This window comes from Mustela nigripes, chromosome 3 (assembly GCF_022355385.1).
Source record: "Mustela nigripes isolate SB6536 chromosome 3, MUSNIG.SB6536, whole genome shotgun sequence".
NCBI classification, from domain to species: domain Eukaryota; kingdom Metazoa; phylum Chordata; class Mammalia; order Carnivora; family Mustelidae; genus Mustela; species Mustela nigripes.
The window spans coordinates 61,303,336-61,320,068 of NC_081559.1; the positions used below are offsets into that span (position 1 = coordinate 61,303,336).

General features: G+C 33.4%; 1 protein-coding gene across 6 annotated transcripts in view; it reads left to right on the plus strand.

Moving 5' to 3' along the window:
* The window catches only part of LOC132013798 (sodium channel protein type 2 subunit alpha), a 140,264-nt gene that overhangs the window by 97,492 nt on the left and 26,039 nt on the right, over positions 1-16,733 (plus strand). For all 6 annotated transcript variants that reach the window (XM_059394099.1, XM_059394098.1, XM_059394101.1 and 3 more), the window contains 2 exons: positions 3,286-3,765; positions 13,809-13,929. In XM_059394099.1, coding sequence (XP_059250082.1) covers positions 3,286-3,765; positions 13,809-13,929 — 601 coding nt within the window. The remainder of the gene's footprint in view (positions 1-3,285; positions 3,766-13,808; positions 13,930-16,733) is intronic.

Sequence of the window (16,733 nt, forward strand, 5' to 3'; positions counted from 1 at the left end):
AAAAAAGGGAGAGGAAAAAAGGCAAGAGGTTATCATTTATTTCTATTCATTTGCAGATTTCCACCTCCTCAATATTAGCTTAGATAATGCAGATCTATTCTTGAAGTAACAAGAAGCATGAGCATTGTGCAATCCAGAAACAACATCTCTAGTTTCTGTGGGTCATAAATTTGGGAGTAGCTTGGCTGGGTGGTTCCAGCTCGGGGTCTGTCATAAGGTTATTGTCAAGATGTTGGCTAAAGCCCCTGGAAGATCAGCTTCCAAAAAGCATCCCTCTCATAGCTTTTGACAGGAAGTCCCAGTTACCTGTTGGTTGGCACAAGGCCTCAGTTAGTCTCCATGTAGACCTCTCCATAGGACTGTTGACTGTCTCCAGGACATGCAGCTGGCTTCTCCCAGAGCAGATGACATGCAAGAGAAGGCAAGGATAAGACTGGTGTTCTAATCTTGAGGTCCTACACTGTCCCTTCTGCCACATTGGATTCATCAGTGCTAGTCACTAAGAAAAACTCACACTTAAGAAGGAGTTAGGCTTTAACTTCTGAATGGAGGAGTAACAAATAATTTGTAGATGTATTTTATAGTCACCACAATCCCTAATGCAATTTTTTTTTCCAGAGAAGTACAGGATTGCATAGAACAGGAAGAGAGAGTCCTGGGCTTACATAGAATAGAAACAAAAAGTCATAGGCTTATATTATAGATTTGGTTTGAATTCATATATGCATTTGACATATATTGGAAGAAAAGAAGAAAAGGCAAAGAACAGAATCCTTTATGACAGTAGTGAATGAACAGATCAAACTGCAGCAGGGAATCCGTAGTAGGAGTAGTAGAAAGTTAACTGTAGGGTTAGACTGTGTAGAGTTTAATTTATGAAAAGACCGTTTATACATAATAAAAGTGGATTTTTTTGTAGGCAGTTTGGAGCTACAGATAGCTTTTTATTAGAAAGCTAACAACGAGCAATTGGAAAATGGACACTGGATTTAAAGAGAAAGAAATTCAACATATCCCATATAATCTATTAATTTACAGAAATAAGACAAACCTGACATGTAATTGTATAGAAGATTCAAACTGAAAGGAGAATTTCAGAAGCATCTATACCTATGGACAGCATTTAATATAAATTTGGATTACTGTAGGGGTATCTGTGTGGCTCAGTCTGTTAAGTGTCTGCCCTCAGCTGAGGTCATGATCCCAGGCCCCACGCCAGGCTCCCTGCTTAGTGGGGAGTCAGCTACTCCCTCTCTTTCTGCCTATACCCCTTCTCATGTGTACTCTCTCTCTCTCTCAGATAGGTAGATAGATAGATAGATAGATAGATAAAATCTTTTTAAAAAATTTGGATTGCTATAAATGATTAAAGAGAAATAGTCTGTAAAATAATCATTCCCATCTACATGCATACATGGAAACTCTGTATTTTAAGGAGAAAATTAAAGGCTCTCCTTTCTTCTTTGACTATCAGCTAAAAAAGTTCCCCCTTTCATGCGATCCTGGATATATTTCAGAGTAGCTAAAGTAGTGATAATATGTCATTTTTACCACCAGTAAGGAAAATTGTTCATATTACATTTGATTAAACAAGATGGAATGAATTTCATGCAACTCCTATAATTTTTCTCTTTCATACTCACTGAAGAGAGGAAGGTCCCCCAAAGGCAAGCTGACATAACCCCTTTGAACTCACGTAAACTTCTTATGGTACTCCACCCCAAGCAGTGCCAGTGATCACTGCCATGACGGGTCCACAGACAGGACAGAGGCGGGGCCAAAGACTGGCGCACACTCATCCTAACAAGAAAGGGCAGCAGACATACAGCTAGATCAGTAAATGACACAGTCACAAATAGAGTACTCGCCTCTGTGCTTTGAAGAGGAAATAGAAGTTGGATCTCACTCTGGCAGGGTCGATCGATACATATCAAGAAAAGTTTCTTAATAGACAAAGATGGTTCATTAATAAACCTTCAGAAATCAAATCTAGTAAATAATGCCACCAAAATTCATTTTCATAATGGATAAACACCAAAACGTAGCATTTAACTTTTTTCTTTCATCTATTTTTCATCCAAATAACAAATTCAAAGGCAAATAACAATAAAGTATAATTTTATTGGTGAAGGAGTAGGTCTTCATATGAATACCTGCAACCATGGTATTCAATGTCAAAATAGACTTACAGATTATGTGAATTCCATAGTGGATCTTACACACTTTTACATTTCCTATTACCATTGGTAGACTAACTTGTAACTGGTTAAACAAAGGAGCTATAGGCCTTATTAGCTTATTGGAAAGCCAGGAATGTAGCAAGACTGCAGCATTCTTTTCATTGGAGTATTACTTAAAGTTTTTTCTAGGATTCTTCTCTATTATTTTTACATTTTGTCTTTGGCTTACTTTACTACTAAATCCTTCTGTTATTCTATATGTTTCAATAATCACAAACTCATAAAATTATCAATCAAATCCTGAAGAAAATTATACAGCTTGATCTTGTACCCATATGAGTACCTGATTCATTAGTAAATTACATCTTTTGAGTACATATGAAGTGGGTTTATAGTCACTAATCTTTTCACTCACTCCTACCAGTGGGGCCTATTTTTGAAGACTCAAGTTACAGACTAATTAGTGATTTTTGTCCATGGCAATATCTTGACTCCACAATCTTTTAAATCAATATTAACATGATGATTATTGTATAAAAACCATTTTTATAGTATGCCCAGCTATTGTATAGATCTAGTGGCCATGATTTTCTGAACCAAAAACTGTGACTTTTGACCTAGCAATAGGTATATTTTTTTCTAATTTGGTAAGTTATCTAGTGCAAAAATTGGTACAAATACATGAAAACAAAATCATGTTTAGATGTATTAGAATTATCACTTTAGGAATAAAGTTATGATAAATTATCAGTGTCCTGGAAAATCCAGTTTACATGGGAAAATACTTAGCATCCTAAATAAAACTTTTTTTTCTTTGTTCACTGTTACAGTTAACTAGATAACTAAGATTTCTCTTTTGGAACTGAACTTAATTTAGAAGTTTCAGTAATTTTGTAATGACTAAAAAGGAAATACTCTTAATAGTATCACTTGATATTGGACAGGTATTTATTTCATTCACCTTTTTTTCAGGATAGTTTATCACAAACTAAAAGGAATACCTATTAGTAAAAAATGTGGTATAAGAGCAATTTTGGAAAACTTATACTTAAGAGCAACTGAAACAATACCATGTTTTCATCATCTATTTTCCCATCATGCATAGGTTCTGAACCTCTTCCTGGCTTTGCTCTTGAGTTCGTTCAGTTCTGACAACCTTGCTGCCACTGATGATGATAATGAAATGAACAATCTTCAGATTGCTGTGGGAAGGATGCAGAAAGGAATTGATTATGTTAAAAGAAAACTACGTGAATTTATTCAGAAAGCCTTTGTAAGAAAGCAGAAAGCCCTAGATGAAATTAAACCACTCGAAGATCTAAATAACAAAAAAGACAGCTGTATTTCCAACCATACCACTATAGAAATAGGCAAAGATCTCAATTATCTCAAAGATGGAAATGGAACAACCAGTGGCATAGGCAGCAGTGTGGAAAAATATGTTGTGGATGAAAGTGATTACATGTCATTCATAAACAATCCCAGCCTCACTGTGACTGTACCAATTGCTGTCGGAGAATCTGACTTTGAAAATTTAAATACTGAAGAATTTAGCAGCGAGTCAGATATGGAGGAAAGCAAAGAGGTAGGAATTTTTAAGTAAGATATTTTGACGTAATGTATGCTTTAAACTAGGAGTCCACTTTAAAGTTGTGTATTATCTCTATAAGAAAATAGGATATTGATACACTTTCTATGGCAAAATTGGTGATAGATAAATTGACAACAGATTAAAATAAAGCCAGACAAGTGATATTCTGACTCATTTTTTAAAATATTTGCCATCTTGAATTATTGATAATATTAATATTCAGATTAATGTGAATTGCTCTAATTATTTGAAAATCATTTGAGATTTGTGAAAATGTTTCAGTGTGGTAGGTTTTGTATGTACTAGATAAATACTTGGTGAGAAGGCAGTTCCAAGTCTCACTTGGCTTTTATGAAATACTTCCTAAAATGTGATCTTACGTAGTTTGCACAGGAATTTTTATTCACAGAAAATGATTGGGATCTTGGCTTGATATTTACATATAGTTTCATGTTTCCGAAGTAAGTAATTTTTTTAAGGAAATGAAGGTAGTAATGAATCATGCTGAAAATGTTTAACTCTGCTGAGCCTAGTGCATGCTGTCTCCACACACAAGAAGTCATGGTATGTTAGAGAACATAAAATTCTGAGTTTATCAACTACAGTACCAGTCTTGGCAGTTTAAAGTATTTTTTGACTTACTAGAAAAGTATGAGTACCAGAGTATGCTTTTAGTTTGTCTCTAGGTTAATAAGCACAGAGCTGGGGATAAAGAGAATAAAGATTTTAAACCCTTAATGTTTAATTGTTTAACTTTACAAAAATGAAAACAGAATTCCCAGTGATTAAAGCTTGCATAAGCAAATAAAAATAAAAGCCCAAAACAAAGATTCATCTTTTCTTATCATTTGAGTTGATTGACAGGAAGAGAAAGTCCTCCAATACTATTTTCATTCTAAGAAAGATAGATGACTGGGGAGCTTGAGACAATGAAGGATAAAATTTAAGTAGTGTAACAGTCACAAAAATTGGACATTAGTTAATAAATTATGAACTAAAATATATTTCTATGAAGGAAACCTTAGCTGTTTGTCAGTATTCCCATGTTAATAACCTAAAATTACTGACGAATATGCTATTTTTCATTCTTTCTTGTTTTAAGGTAAGTATTGCTAATTCTGTGATTAAGTAGATGTTAAATGTGAAATCCAGAGAAAGTTTATTTATTTTTAAAGATTTTACTTATTTATTTGAAAGAGAGTGAGTGAGAGAGAACATGAGCAGGGGGAGAGGGAGAAGCAGACTCCCTGCTGAGCAGAGAGCCTGCCCACATGGGACCCTATCCCAGGACCCTGCACTCATGACCTGAGCCAAAGGCAGTTGCTTAACCAACTGAGCCACTCAGGCGCCCCAGAGAAAGTTTAAATAGAGGTACTAAAATTAACAGGTAAGTAACAAGGCCATAGTTACTAGTTTCACAAAATAAATGATGTGATTCCAGGGGAAAATGATAAAATGTTATACCCTGAGGCAATGAATTGCTGTAACTAGTTGAACTCAAATCTTTACTAATAAGGCCATTATTTTTAAATTTAATAATATCTTAATATATGGTTAAGCAGAATTTTGGATAAGCATAGTTTGTTGGGCTCTGCTGAAGGAGAGGATGGATCCTAATTGTTCCTACTATATATTACGAGAAATTGAAGCCAGCCTTTAGAAAAGAGAATTGGGTCATTAAATTTTACTATATATTCCCCTTCTCATTATCTTGACATTATACCAAATAGTAAATATTTCCTTTACCAAAAGGGAAGTCAATTTTCTTTTTTTTTTTCAATTTTTCTATTTTTGTATGTTTAATTAATTTAATTTAATTTTAGAGTATTTCATATAAACTAAGAATAAATTATGAAGAATCAAATGTTAAAGCCCTCAGTTAGTTTAAACTTTTGACTTAGTTTGAGTATCTTTTGAGGTGTAGTTAACGTGACATCCAGTCTTTTTAATTTTCAGAAACTTTAAAGCCTTAGGCTTCTCCAAAACTGCGTATATATTTATCTCACCTCAAACCATTATGTTTGACACAGGAGGAATGTCCAGTCAGGTGGGGCTTATAGTAGGAAAGTCCAGACTCTCTCTTTCTGTTATCATTAAGTTTTTTAATTGTTTTCTGTTTCAGTTAAGTACGACAAAACAATATATGTGAAGTCGCTACTTTGGAATTGGAGGCAGAGAACTGAGCTGCCTGTTGGAAATAGAATTATTTTATTGCTTTGGCTGTGGAGTCCTTTCAATTCATTCTCACCATATAGGTTGTTATCTGGTTGTTGAAATTTATTATTTGCAGAAATTTTCAAGTATGTCTTTATATCAAACTTCCTAAATATAAACTCATAAACCAATAAGAGATTAGGGCACTAGTCTAGAAAGAGAAATGTGCAAGTTTTAATCATACTGTATCTTACCTAGTAGCTCTATACTAAAAAACAAAAGAGATTTGAGAGAATTATCCAAGAATTCCAAATATTCCTACCTGAAATATCTGTTTATAGTGTTCTGTCTTCTAGTTATTTTTGTCTGTTCATTTTTTTAACTGGTGGGATGGGGTTGTGCTGTAAAATATCACATGTAGAATAGTAAGAAATGGTGTAAAACTTATTTATATTCTTTTCTAAATTTTTTTAATTAAAGGAGAAAATAGGGCACTTAAAACATTTTAGAATGCCTAAAATTTCCTTTTTATAGAACAGACTAACCAGGTGGACTCGGAGGTTGTTTGGGTGTTTGAACTAAATCCTCTATGTCTTTGACAAAGTTGTGTGATTCTTTGATACTTTCTGTAAGTTCCTAGAATTTATCATGTTGCACTCATGTATGCTTTAACTCAACATTATTTGACTATATTTAATGTAATTCCTTTCATAGTTTGTGATTTTGAATGATTGATTTCTTTTTTTAGAGTTTTAATGTTGAAGCCATGCTTAAATGATTTTTTTCAAAGTGAAATTTACTAGTACAATATGGTAACCTTCACTGCTTACCGTTCTTACTTCTCACAGGGGTAAAATCAAGCTGGAGCCATCAAGAGTGCAGCTCTGGTGTTTTTTAACCAGCCAGAGGCTCGGGCCACCACTTTTACCCAGGTTACCCAAGCAAGTGGTACATATATAAATATAATCAGTTTCTAAATGAATTTTGACTGGCCTGCATGTTACTCAGCTACATTCCTTGCCCATCCATTGGCAGTAAAATAAAAATATGCACAGCTGCTCTTATGCTGAGTCATATAAAGCATGGTCAGGCAAGTCTGGCAACCCTAACTTTTTAAAACAATGATTCAGTTGCTAATCTTCTTACATAGATTTTTACTAGAAATTATATTCACTGAAAAATAAAAGTGCATGCCATTATGGATTATTTAATTTCCATTTAATGCTATAGAGATTTGAACATGCTAAGGGCTTAGAGGAGAAATGTAGGTGCTCTTTAAAAACTTGCAGAAAAGCTTTCTCTGCCCTGTTTTTTTGTTTTGTTTTGTTTTTCTTTTCCTTTTTTAATATAGCCCCAATGGGTGTACTTTGTTGGTAATTTTTGTTCAGTGTCATATTAAGTTTTTCTGAAGGGCAATATGCAAACCAAAACAATTCCTTATTCATGTGTAAACTGCCTAAAGGGTATTTTAATGTAGTAATAATGTAAATGAATTGGAATGTTTACATTTTGGCTGCTAGCAGCATGGGTATAATTTTTGTCTGCTTCATTACAGAGAAAATGGCATTGCTTTTTTCAGCAATTGACCAAAAGTATTTTACATTTAGAATATGGTTCCCTTGGAAATTCTGTTGATATTTACCCCTAAAACTCCTAAGACTGAAAGAAAAGGGGAAAAAAATGCCTTTTGTACACCAAAAAAATAAGATTTTGGTCTTTTAGGTAGTATGTTCATTCTGAAAATAGATCTGGAATCCACCTTCTTTTCTCAGTTGTTCCTCTGTCCTTTGTGGTTTTGTTTTTCCTCGTTTCATCCAGACCTGCTGGGAAATTTCTCCCAAAGAACGTTATGTAAATATATCGTGCCTTACAGACTCCTATATAGACAGAGAATCCTTGTGCGCTCCTTTAGTGTTTTTAAATGAAAGGACCTCCCTTGTCACGACCATGGCAATGAGGGTAACACAGTTTGGAGTCCATTTGCTGGACCTTTGCATTTCCTAATGTTGAAATCATAGTTTTGTACTCAAATATGTTAACCAAATTACTAAATGCGATTTAATTATTTTCTTAAGAAATGTTAATTAAAACAGGAGAAACTGAGTTTAGGGCATTCAAGAAATCCTTGAACTACTTTTAGAATAAGCCAAAAAATGTTCTAAAGTTAAAAGCTTATTTTAAAAATAGATATGGCTTATTATAAGCCCAGACTAATTATGACAAAAGGTCTAGAGACAGGCATATGAAGAATATATTCTTTGATATCTGAATATATGATTATTTGGGTATATGTTATGTTTGAGGAATCATCAGTATATCCAAAGGAGAGTTCCAGGATAAAACTAGTTAAAAAAAAAAAAAAAAGGAAATGTTAATTAAATACTTTTCTCTTAGGTGCAGTTTCCTCTTCAGCCATTAAAAACTATAGAACAACCCTAATATAAGCATATTTGGCTCTCTGGAAAGGAGCAATGATTATGTCATTTTCATAGTATTCTTTTATACTTTGGGGCAAAATATTCAGTCTCTGGCACTCTAAGACTTTTGAATGATGATGCCTTGTATATTGGAAGAATGACATCAAATGAGACCTAAGATATATAATTATTCACAATGAAACACAGATATACATATACAGAGGGACTAGAGAGAATTTTTTTTTTCCTAGAATGTATTAATTCTTCAGAAAAGTGTGGGATTTGACTCCTTAAGATAATAGCTTTTTTCGCCCAGTATCTTGGAAAAAGGGAAGGTTCGTTTCCTTATTTTCTGAGTATCCCATATTCCAAGTTCTTATATACACAGGTATACCAAGAAAGTGATTATCAGATGTATTATCTACCAGTTTATTTAGGAGATTTAGTTGGAGTACATTTGTGAAACACAAACTGAGCCCAAACTGGTTTAAATTGACCTCATTTATTCTTAATTCTTACATTATTACAGTTTTCGATTTCCTTGAATATGTCTCTTATCCTCCCTCAGGAAACATTGTCTGTATATAAAAGTGTATACTAAATTCCAACACAAGTGGTAGAGGAGGGAAAAAGATGTGAGCGAATGTTTTTTTGAGAAGGATTCAATAAGAATCCATTATGCTTTTATCCTGGGAAATGTTTGGTCCTCAAGGGACAGTTTTCCAGTATCATAGTGATTAAGGAAGAAAAAGACTCTTAATATCCTTCATGGAGGAACAAAATGAACTAAACTTGTGTCTTTGGGGCACTATCTATCTGCTGAGGGGTAGACCAATGTGATATAAGGGCTACTTTTGCTGGACCAAGAAGGATACTTCAAATACAATGTATGGTTTGAAAATTGTGTAATGTATCCATTATAAAGACAGAAGTTGTTTCTGGGTAATGTAGTATAATGATAATGATACTTTTTGTCACATATTTGGTTTTGCCATCTTCCTTATCAAGACCGTAACACCAACAATCCCTTTCTGGTATTAATGTGCCACTTTGCCCTTAGTTTATCCCAAAGCAAGCGAGATTATAACTTTCATTGTTCTAGTGTTAAGATTTTTCATGGAAAATAACCCAGAGCTCCTCAAATATAAATCTGAAATAGGATCCATGTGGAACAAAGGACTGCCATTCTTGTGGGTCAAACTCTTCAGATACGAACTATTTGATTTACTTTATATTTGAAGTTTTCATTCTTTAAACCCAATTCCCTTATTGAATCAGAGTAAAATATACCTCTTTTCTAAATTATATGCAATCTTTATAATATTATGTACAATCTTATAAATAATTATATTTCCTTAAAAATATATTACAATTTTTAATGAGAAACAAATGTGCCTATGAAAAAAATGGCAAGTTATGTTTTCTCTCATTTTTTCTGCTGCAATTGTTTTAAAAAATACTTTTACTTTCTGAAAGAAAGACTATAGTTTGGCATACTGATGTTTAATCATAATATATGAATAATAGGAAAAGTAAAAGAGATAGAATGTTTAAAAAGACAAAATGAAATATGTGCCTTAATATTTATTTATTAGATCATTTAGCAAAATACAATTCTGTCTGGCTTAACTCCTTTAATAATCCCACAGATTTTCAATAGGTAGAGCCCTGTAGTATGAGATTTTCATTAAAACAAATGTTTAAGTAATATTTCCACCTGAAAGTAAATTATTGCCAATGCTATTCATAGCAAGTAGCAATTGGCTATTCCTGTTTGATCTTTTTACTATCCTGATATTAGAATATATCATATTTTATTAAAATTTAACTAGGCAAGAGCACTCTAACAGTATCATGTAGTTCATTTATTTCCTAATAAATAAGCATAAAAAATAAAAAGGGAACCTAAACATCTAACTTTTACCAAAGGGAAATATAAAACTTGCCAAATGTAGAACTTAAAAGTATAAAACTGATTCTATTTCTAGGCAATTTATATTTTGGTCTCTTACTCATGTGGCATTTTACAGTGGTTGTTGTCTAGTTTGCAGCATTGGCAAGCAACCTTTATTTGAAAATTTTTCAAGTACCTGTCTAAAAGTTCCGTATAATGATGTATATTTGACAGTTCTATTTGGTGAATTTGTACCATAGTTAGGATTTATTATAATTATGACCATATCTGAAGCTGGAGTTTTATAGTCTTAATTTGATTCCTTTGATTTTTATGGATTCTTGACACATTTTAACTTTTAGTCAACATATTTTATATGTGCCTCTTATGCGATTTTAAGAAAGTCACTGGATTGATGTTATCAAGATTTTATAAATCAGTTTCTTGCCTACCTCTCAGTATTATTGTTCAAACTTTTTGTTCATTTAATATTCTGATGAATATTTAGTTCTATTCTACATTAATACATATAAGAATATGAATATAAATTGAACTAATACTAAGTTCATTGTTACAAAACATGGGAATCCATAATATCACGAGCACTATCTTGAACCTACAACATTTGACCACATATCACATCTACTAAGTATTTTATACTGATAGAGATTGGTTTTACTTGAATCAGGAGAAATTTTTCTAGGAAATTCTGGTAAAATGAAGATCTAGAGTCCAGCTACTGACTCATTATAACTTATGACAGGATATTTAAAGCCACATTTCCTTCCCTAAATAGATACCAGATTGGTTGCTGTTTCATATCAGAGGGAAGATGGAGAAGGAGACTGCCTCTCCTTAAAAAGATTGCATTGGCCAATGGGACTGCAGATGTACCTATAAAGAGTGAAAAGAAAGAAAACACTGTCAGAATGATTCAGTATAAGTTTATGAACTCCAGAGTTCAACTGCAGTTTTCTTTGTAGACTCGTTTTAGGTCTGAATAATTGAGAGCTTAATGTTCAGGCAGCACTCCTTATTCTAAAAGTTATCTGACCATTATTTATGCAATTCAGAATCTTGAAGGATTTGTATTATTCTGCACCTAAGGATTTGTGTTATTCTGCACCCTTAAATGTAAAAGCATTCGATAGGAGGTGTCGGAAGTAGTTACTGGAAGAATAAAAGACTCCATGCACAGATCATTTATTCATTTATTCAACGAATGCCTATTAAACACAAACATTGGTGATAGGTACTAGGGACACAGAGATGGCAAAAGTAGTATCTTTGTTTCAGAAGATTAAGTCTTGTGCTATATGTCTTCTAAAGACCCAACAGTTTCATGTTGCTCTTATAAAAAAGTAGTAACCTGACCTTTAAATACACAAATACTTGGCTTCAGTAAAAAGACATTACTTCTATATTAGTATTAAGGAGCTGCACTAAATGAAAGGTGTGATAGTTAACATTACAGGGATCCTCTCGATCATTTAAAACCAAGATTCACTGGAATTTGTTATCTGATGACTTCTCCCAATCACTGACAAGAGCTAACCTTCATTTTGTTATAGAGAAGTCTATTATTCATTCATTCATTTTTTAACAATATTTATTGAGTAACCGTGACCTACCCAGCACTAACGTTGGCTGGAAAACAGTCCTTCACGAATGCCAGCCTGAGCATATGGAGTACTCAGAATATGGATCCTCCTTTTTACCTTGGGTTCACCCCCAGGCTTTCCCTCAATCTGTATTTACAGTGCTATCCTTTTTTCTTAAAAGAAGCATTTTCCGTCTCTTTTTGTGGGCTGTTTGCAGTTAGGTTAGGTATGACAAAGCTTCAATTCTTCTGATTACCATGTTTCAACATCCTGCGAGTGAAAAAATCAGTATCATCAGCTCCCTAATATGTAACAATGTCATGTGAGTCAGATGGATTGGAATGAGAGGATAATTTGGTCATATCTTAGTCAATTACATGTATGTAAACACAGCTATATTATTAAAGAGTCTAACCAAAAGACAAAGGATAGAAAATTCAAAGTCTAAAAAATTAAAATATGTGAAATAAACTGTCCCACTTTGACATTTCATCTTAAAACAAAATATATTCAAATTATAAGGACAGAGATATCATGATTATCTACCTAGTATTATAAATACGCCTGGTGAGTAGGAGAAGAGTTCAACAAACTTCAAGCATTTTATAATATATAATCCTTGATTTAACTATTTCAGCCAAATTAAAGAAAATGCCCTGAAACTGGCTCTATGAAGAGAGCCATATCTAATATTTATGCTTCTATCACTATGTTGTTAAATTAAACAAGACAAAAGCATTTCAATTTCATCTTTATCATGTATAAATAGTTTCACTTCATCAGCATCACTATGCCAAGAAAATATTTTAAATAAGGAAAATGATTTTCATCAAAGAAAGGAACCATCTTTCCAGAGCAGATCTATATAACCCTTAGCTCAAATATGAGTAAAGCGTTTCTAGTACCAGCTATAATATCCACTTTGTAGTAGTTCAACATACTTCAGTGTGCATTTTATCATGTGCTTACCTCATCCCCTTTATAAAGTAGCTCTTATCGGCTCAGCCATTTCCTAATGTTATGCACTAACGGTAATAACATTGTAACAGGTCCGAGAATGCTGTGGCCCAAACTACTCTGATTCCATGTGGCACTCATACCTGGCCCTGTGTCATTCCTGCAGCATTTTAAGACCAGGCTAATAAAGACTGGTATCCCTTCATTTAGCCTGTCCCTTTAACACCCTGACCTGGCTAAAGTTTGTTGTATGTCACGGTCTAAAACAACTTCTTTTTCTTTTGATGGTTTTGATGTAGCCTAAAGGAAACCAAAACAACTGCCAAAGAGTCACTTCTCCCTGTACTAACAGGACAGGTAAGAGTGCCAGAGTAACAAGTAGTTTCCAAATGCACAGTGAAACACAGGAGTGCATTGGCCAAAGAGAATGCAAAATACCAGCTCTTGCTATAAAGCTAACAATGTGCTGCTCTTTTCTGAATTAGAAAACTATAGAATACATTTAATAACAACTAGTGGTCTATGTTTTCATGTCAATGAAAAGTGGATAAATTTAGATTGTTGCTGTTTATTTGCATTGGATCAATCTTTTCTGCATTTGACATGAAAATACACTTGTGCAGCTTTTGTTGGTTGGGTCACAATTTTAGAATAAAACAAACTGTACCATTCGCAAGCTAATTTACAAAAGCTAGATCACAGATGACTATATGACTCTGGCAGCTTACATGAGCTCTCTTTAGGATTTTATTCCAGAATCTCTATACATGGGCTTAATCAAAAATTATTTAAGTTGTTAGTACCATATTTTTAAAGAAAAAAAAATGCTGTGGCACTGCATCTAATCTTGTGACCCCCCACCTCTACTAAAGCGGACTGGCATTATGTTTAAGATACTCTTGAATTACAGATCAAGGAAATGCATACAGAAGACTTGAGGGCACGCCTTTTGAATTTTTATATTATAGATTAAAGAAAATATTTTAAAAGCTTTTCTGTGGAATTGATTTTCAGAAGCTAAATGCAACTAGTTCATCTGAAGGCAGCACAGTTGATATAGGAGCTCCTGCTGAGGGAGAGCAACCTGAGGTAGAACCCGAAGAATCCCTTGAACCTGAAGCCTGTTTCACGGAAGGTAAGTGGGAACAAGACATATGAGCTCACCGGACTCCTCTTACCTGTCTCTTTCCCCACCATCTAATCATATCTCTCTGTTTAGTGACTATTCGTTTATTTGTTTGGTTTTTATTTTTTCTGTATTCAAACAAAGATAATTTTTTGAAAGATAAGATTTATGTAATCAGACATTCCTATTTTTGTGTGTACTGTTTAACTAAGAAACGCCTCTCACTATACTGGTGTTTTGGTGGCCTTCTAGAATATCAAATCAGAGAGAAGGCCAAATCAAACATATCTCTTCAGCTTTAAAAAAAATAAAAAGAAAGAAAGAAAGAAAAAAATTAAGGTCAAAGAGGTAATTTATTGTTTACCGTTTTGTCAGTTTACAATGAGGAGTAAATGATAAGTGTACATTTAAAAACTGTCCATGAGTAATGGTTACCTGTATCTATCTGTCAAGATTGATTTTTTTTACTAGTTTTGAATCATAATAGATAATAGATAATGAAATGCCAAAATATACTGAGTTTTATAATACGGAGCACCATGCCATTGGGCCAATGATACCAAGAAGATTTTCTGAAGAAAGCTAAAATTATGTAATTTGAGGTATGGATCAGTTATCTCTTGAACAATAATGCTATATGTCCAACAATCCAGAACTTCTTAGCATGTAGCAAAACAAAAACAAAAACAAAAACAAAACAAAACAAAACAAAAAAACCCGAAAACCTTGTATTTGTGCTCACAAGTCCAAGGCCAGCTAGATGGTTTTGCTGATCTTGGAAAGGCCTCTTCCAAGCCTGAGGTTTTGGATGGACTGTTGGATTGACTCAGCTGCAGTCCGCTTTCATCTCATCCTCCGCACAGTGGTTGGGCATATTCTTGGGGTAAAGACACAGGAGCAAGAGAGGAAGCCTAACAGCCAAGTGTCTGCTTCTGCCAGGTTTTCTCCTGATCTTTTCACCAAAGCAAAGTCACCCCGCCAGTCCGGACTGTGTGGGAATGCACCACTAATGATCAAAGAGGCAGGAAAATTTAGTACAATATCACAAGATATGAAATTCTTTTAATTTCTTATATAAATCCCTGTTGTAGGTACAGGAACATTTCTCTAAAACCCTGCATATCACCTCTCATTTAACTCATTTAAAAAAATTTTTTTAAAGATTTTATTCATTTATTTGAGAAGGAGAGAGAGAAAGAGAGCACAGAGGGAGAAGCAGATTCCCAGCTGAGCAGAGAGCCCGACGTGAGGCTCGATCCAAGGACTCTGAGATCATGACCTGAGCCATAGGCAGATACTTAACTGACTGAGCCACCCACATGCCCCAACTCATTCTTTTAGTTAACCGCTACTTAATAGTGCTTATTATGTCTTGGTCTCAAATCAATACCATATAGCAATTGCTTAAACAAAAGTTTATTTTAAAAATAGTTACTGTCTGAGTGGCATAGTCAGTTAAGTATCTGACTCTTAATTTTGGCTTAGGTCACGATCTCAGGGTTGTGAGATCAAGCTCTGTAACTCAGCGGGGAGTCTGCTTGGGATTCTGTTCCGAACTCTGTCTGCTCCTGCCCCTCTCTCTAACATGAATAAATAAATCCTAGAAAAAATAATTACTGCCTCAAATTGCTACTAGTAATACAATTTTGTTACAACTAATTCTGAAAGTATTTCATTTGGGTTATCCAAGTTTACATTAAGAGCACTAAAGCTCTTTTAATTTAAACTTTAAGCAAATTTTGGAATATTTAATTACACAGATGGTAGAAATCACAATTGATGTCAATGGATTTAAGGTTGTTACAGAAGATTATGTTACATATATTTATTGATCACTTTAATGCATTGGTGAAAATAAATACTTAAATATTAATTATCAATTTTTAAATAATTTCAGAGGAAGACCTATTTATTCAGCATAAGTTATGAGGGAAGTCACTCTTGGCTATTTACTTCAAAAAGTCTGTGTATATTCCAGTGCAGTTACTTGATTATTAAAAAAATGACTTTCGAAAACATTCAAGTGATATATCACAAAAATAATTTCTGTGGTATTAGTTTTTACTCTTTATCAGACAATTAGCTTATTTTTAGGGTCACAATATGTTCATATATACCACAATAATAAGGAAATAATAAGTAATTATGGTACAATAATAATTATGGTACTATCAACATTTGTCTTTTGTAAAGTTTAAGAAAACACTTAAGTATGAAATATTTTAGAATATATTCTATATAGAATATAGAATAACTTAACATTATAGAAGATAATAATGAATAATACATAGATGCCCACCAATCAGATTCAACAATTTGAATACTCTTGTCATCTTCACTTCAGACTTTTTATTTATAAATAAAACAGATACATATTAGGCCCATTTTGTTCCCTTTCCTTATCTTACTTTCTCCCTTTCCTCTCAGAAATAAACCAGTGTCTCAAATTTGGCATTCCTCATTCCCACTAAAATTGGTCTTTTTCTGCTAAACTGTTTTTTCATCTTTTAACCTCTCTAGGGAAAAACCAAACAACTCCTAAATTTAGTTACATTTAATTTAATACAATGAATATTTTCAGGGCATGTAAATCTTGATCTTTGGGGAAACAAAAATATGAAAAATAACTTGCCTCAAAGAAACAACAAATATAATGCTATTTATTTCTTAGTTGAGAAGCTAAGAACATTTTATAGCACATCATCAAATTTTCATGAAACAAAGGATATGATCTGGCTGACTGACATTATAAAGTAGTATCTGATAAATATCTATGCAGTAAAATACTATGCTCTTTTCAAGATGAGATTTCC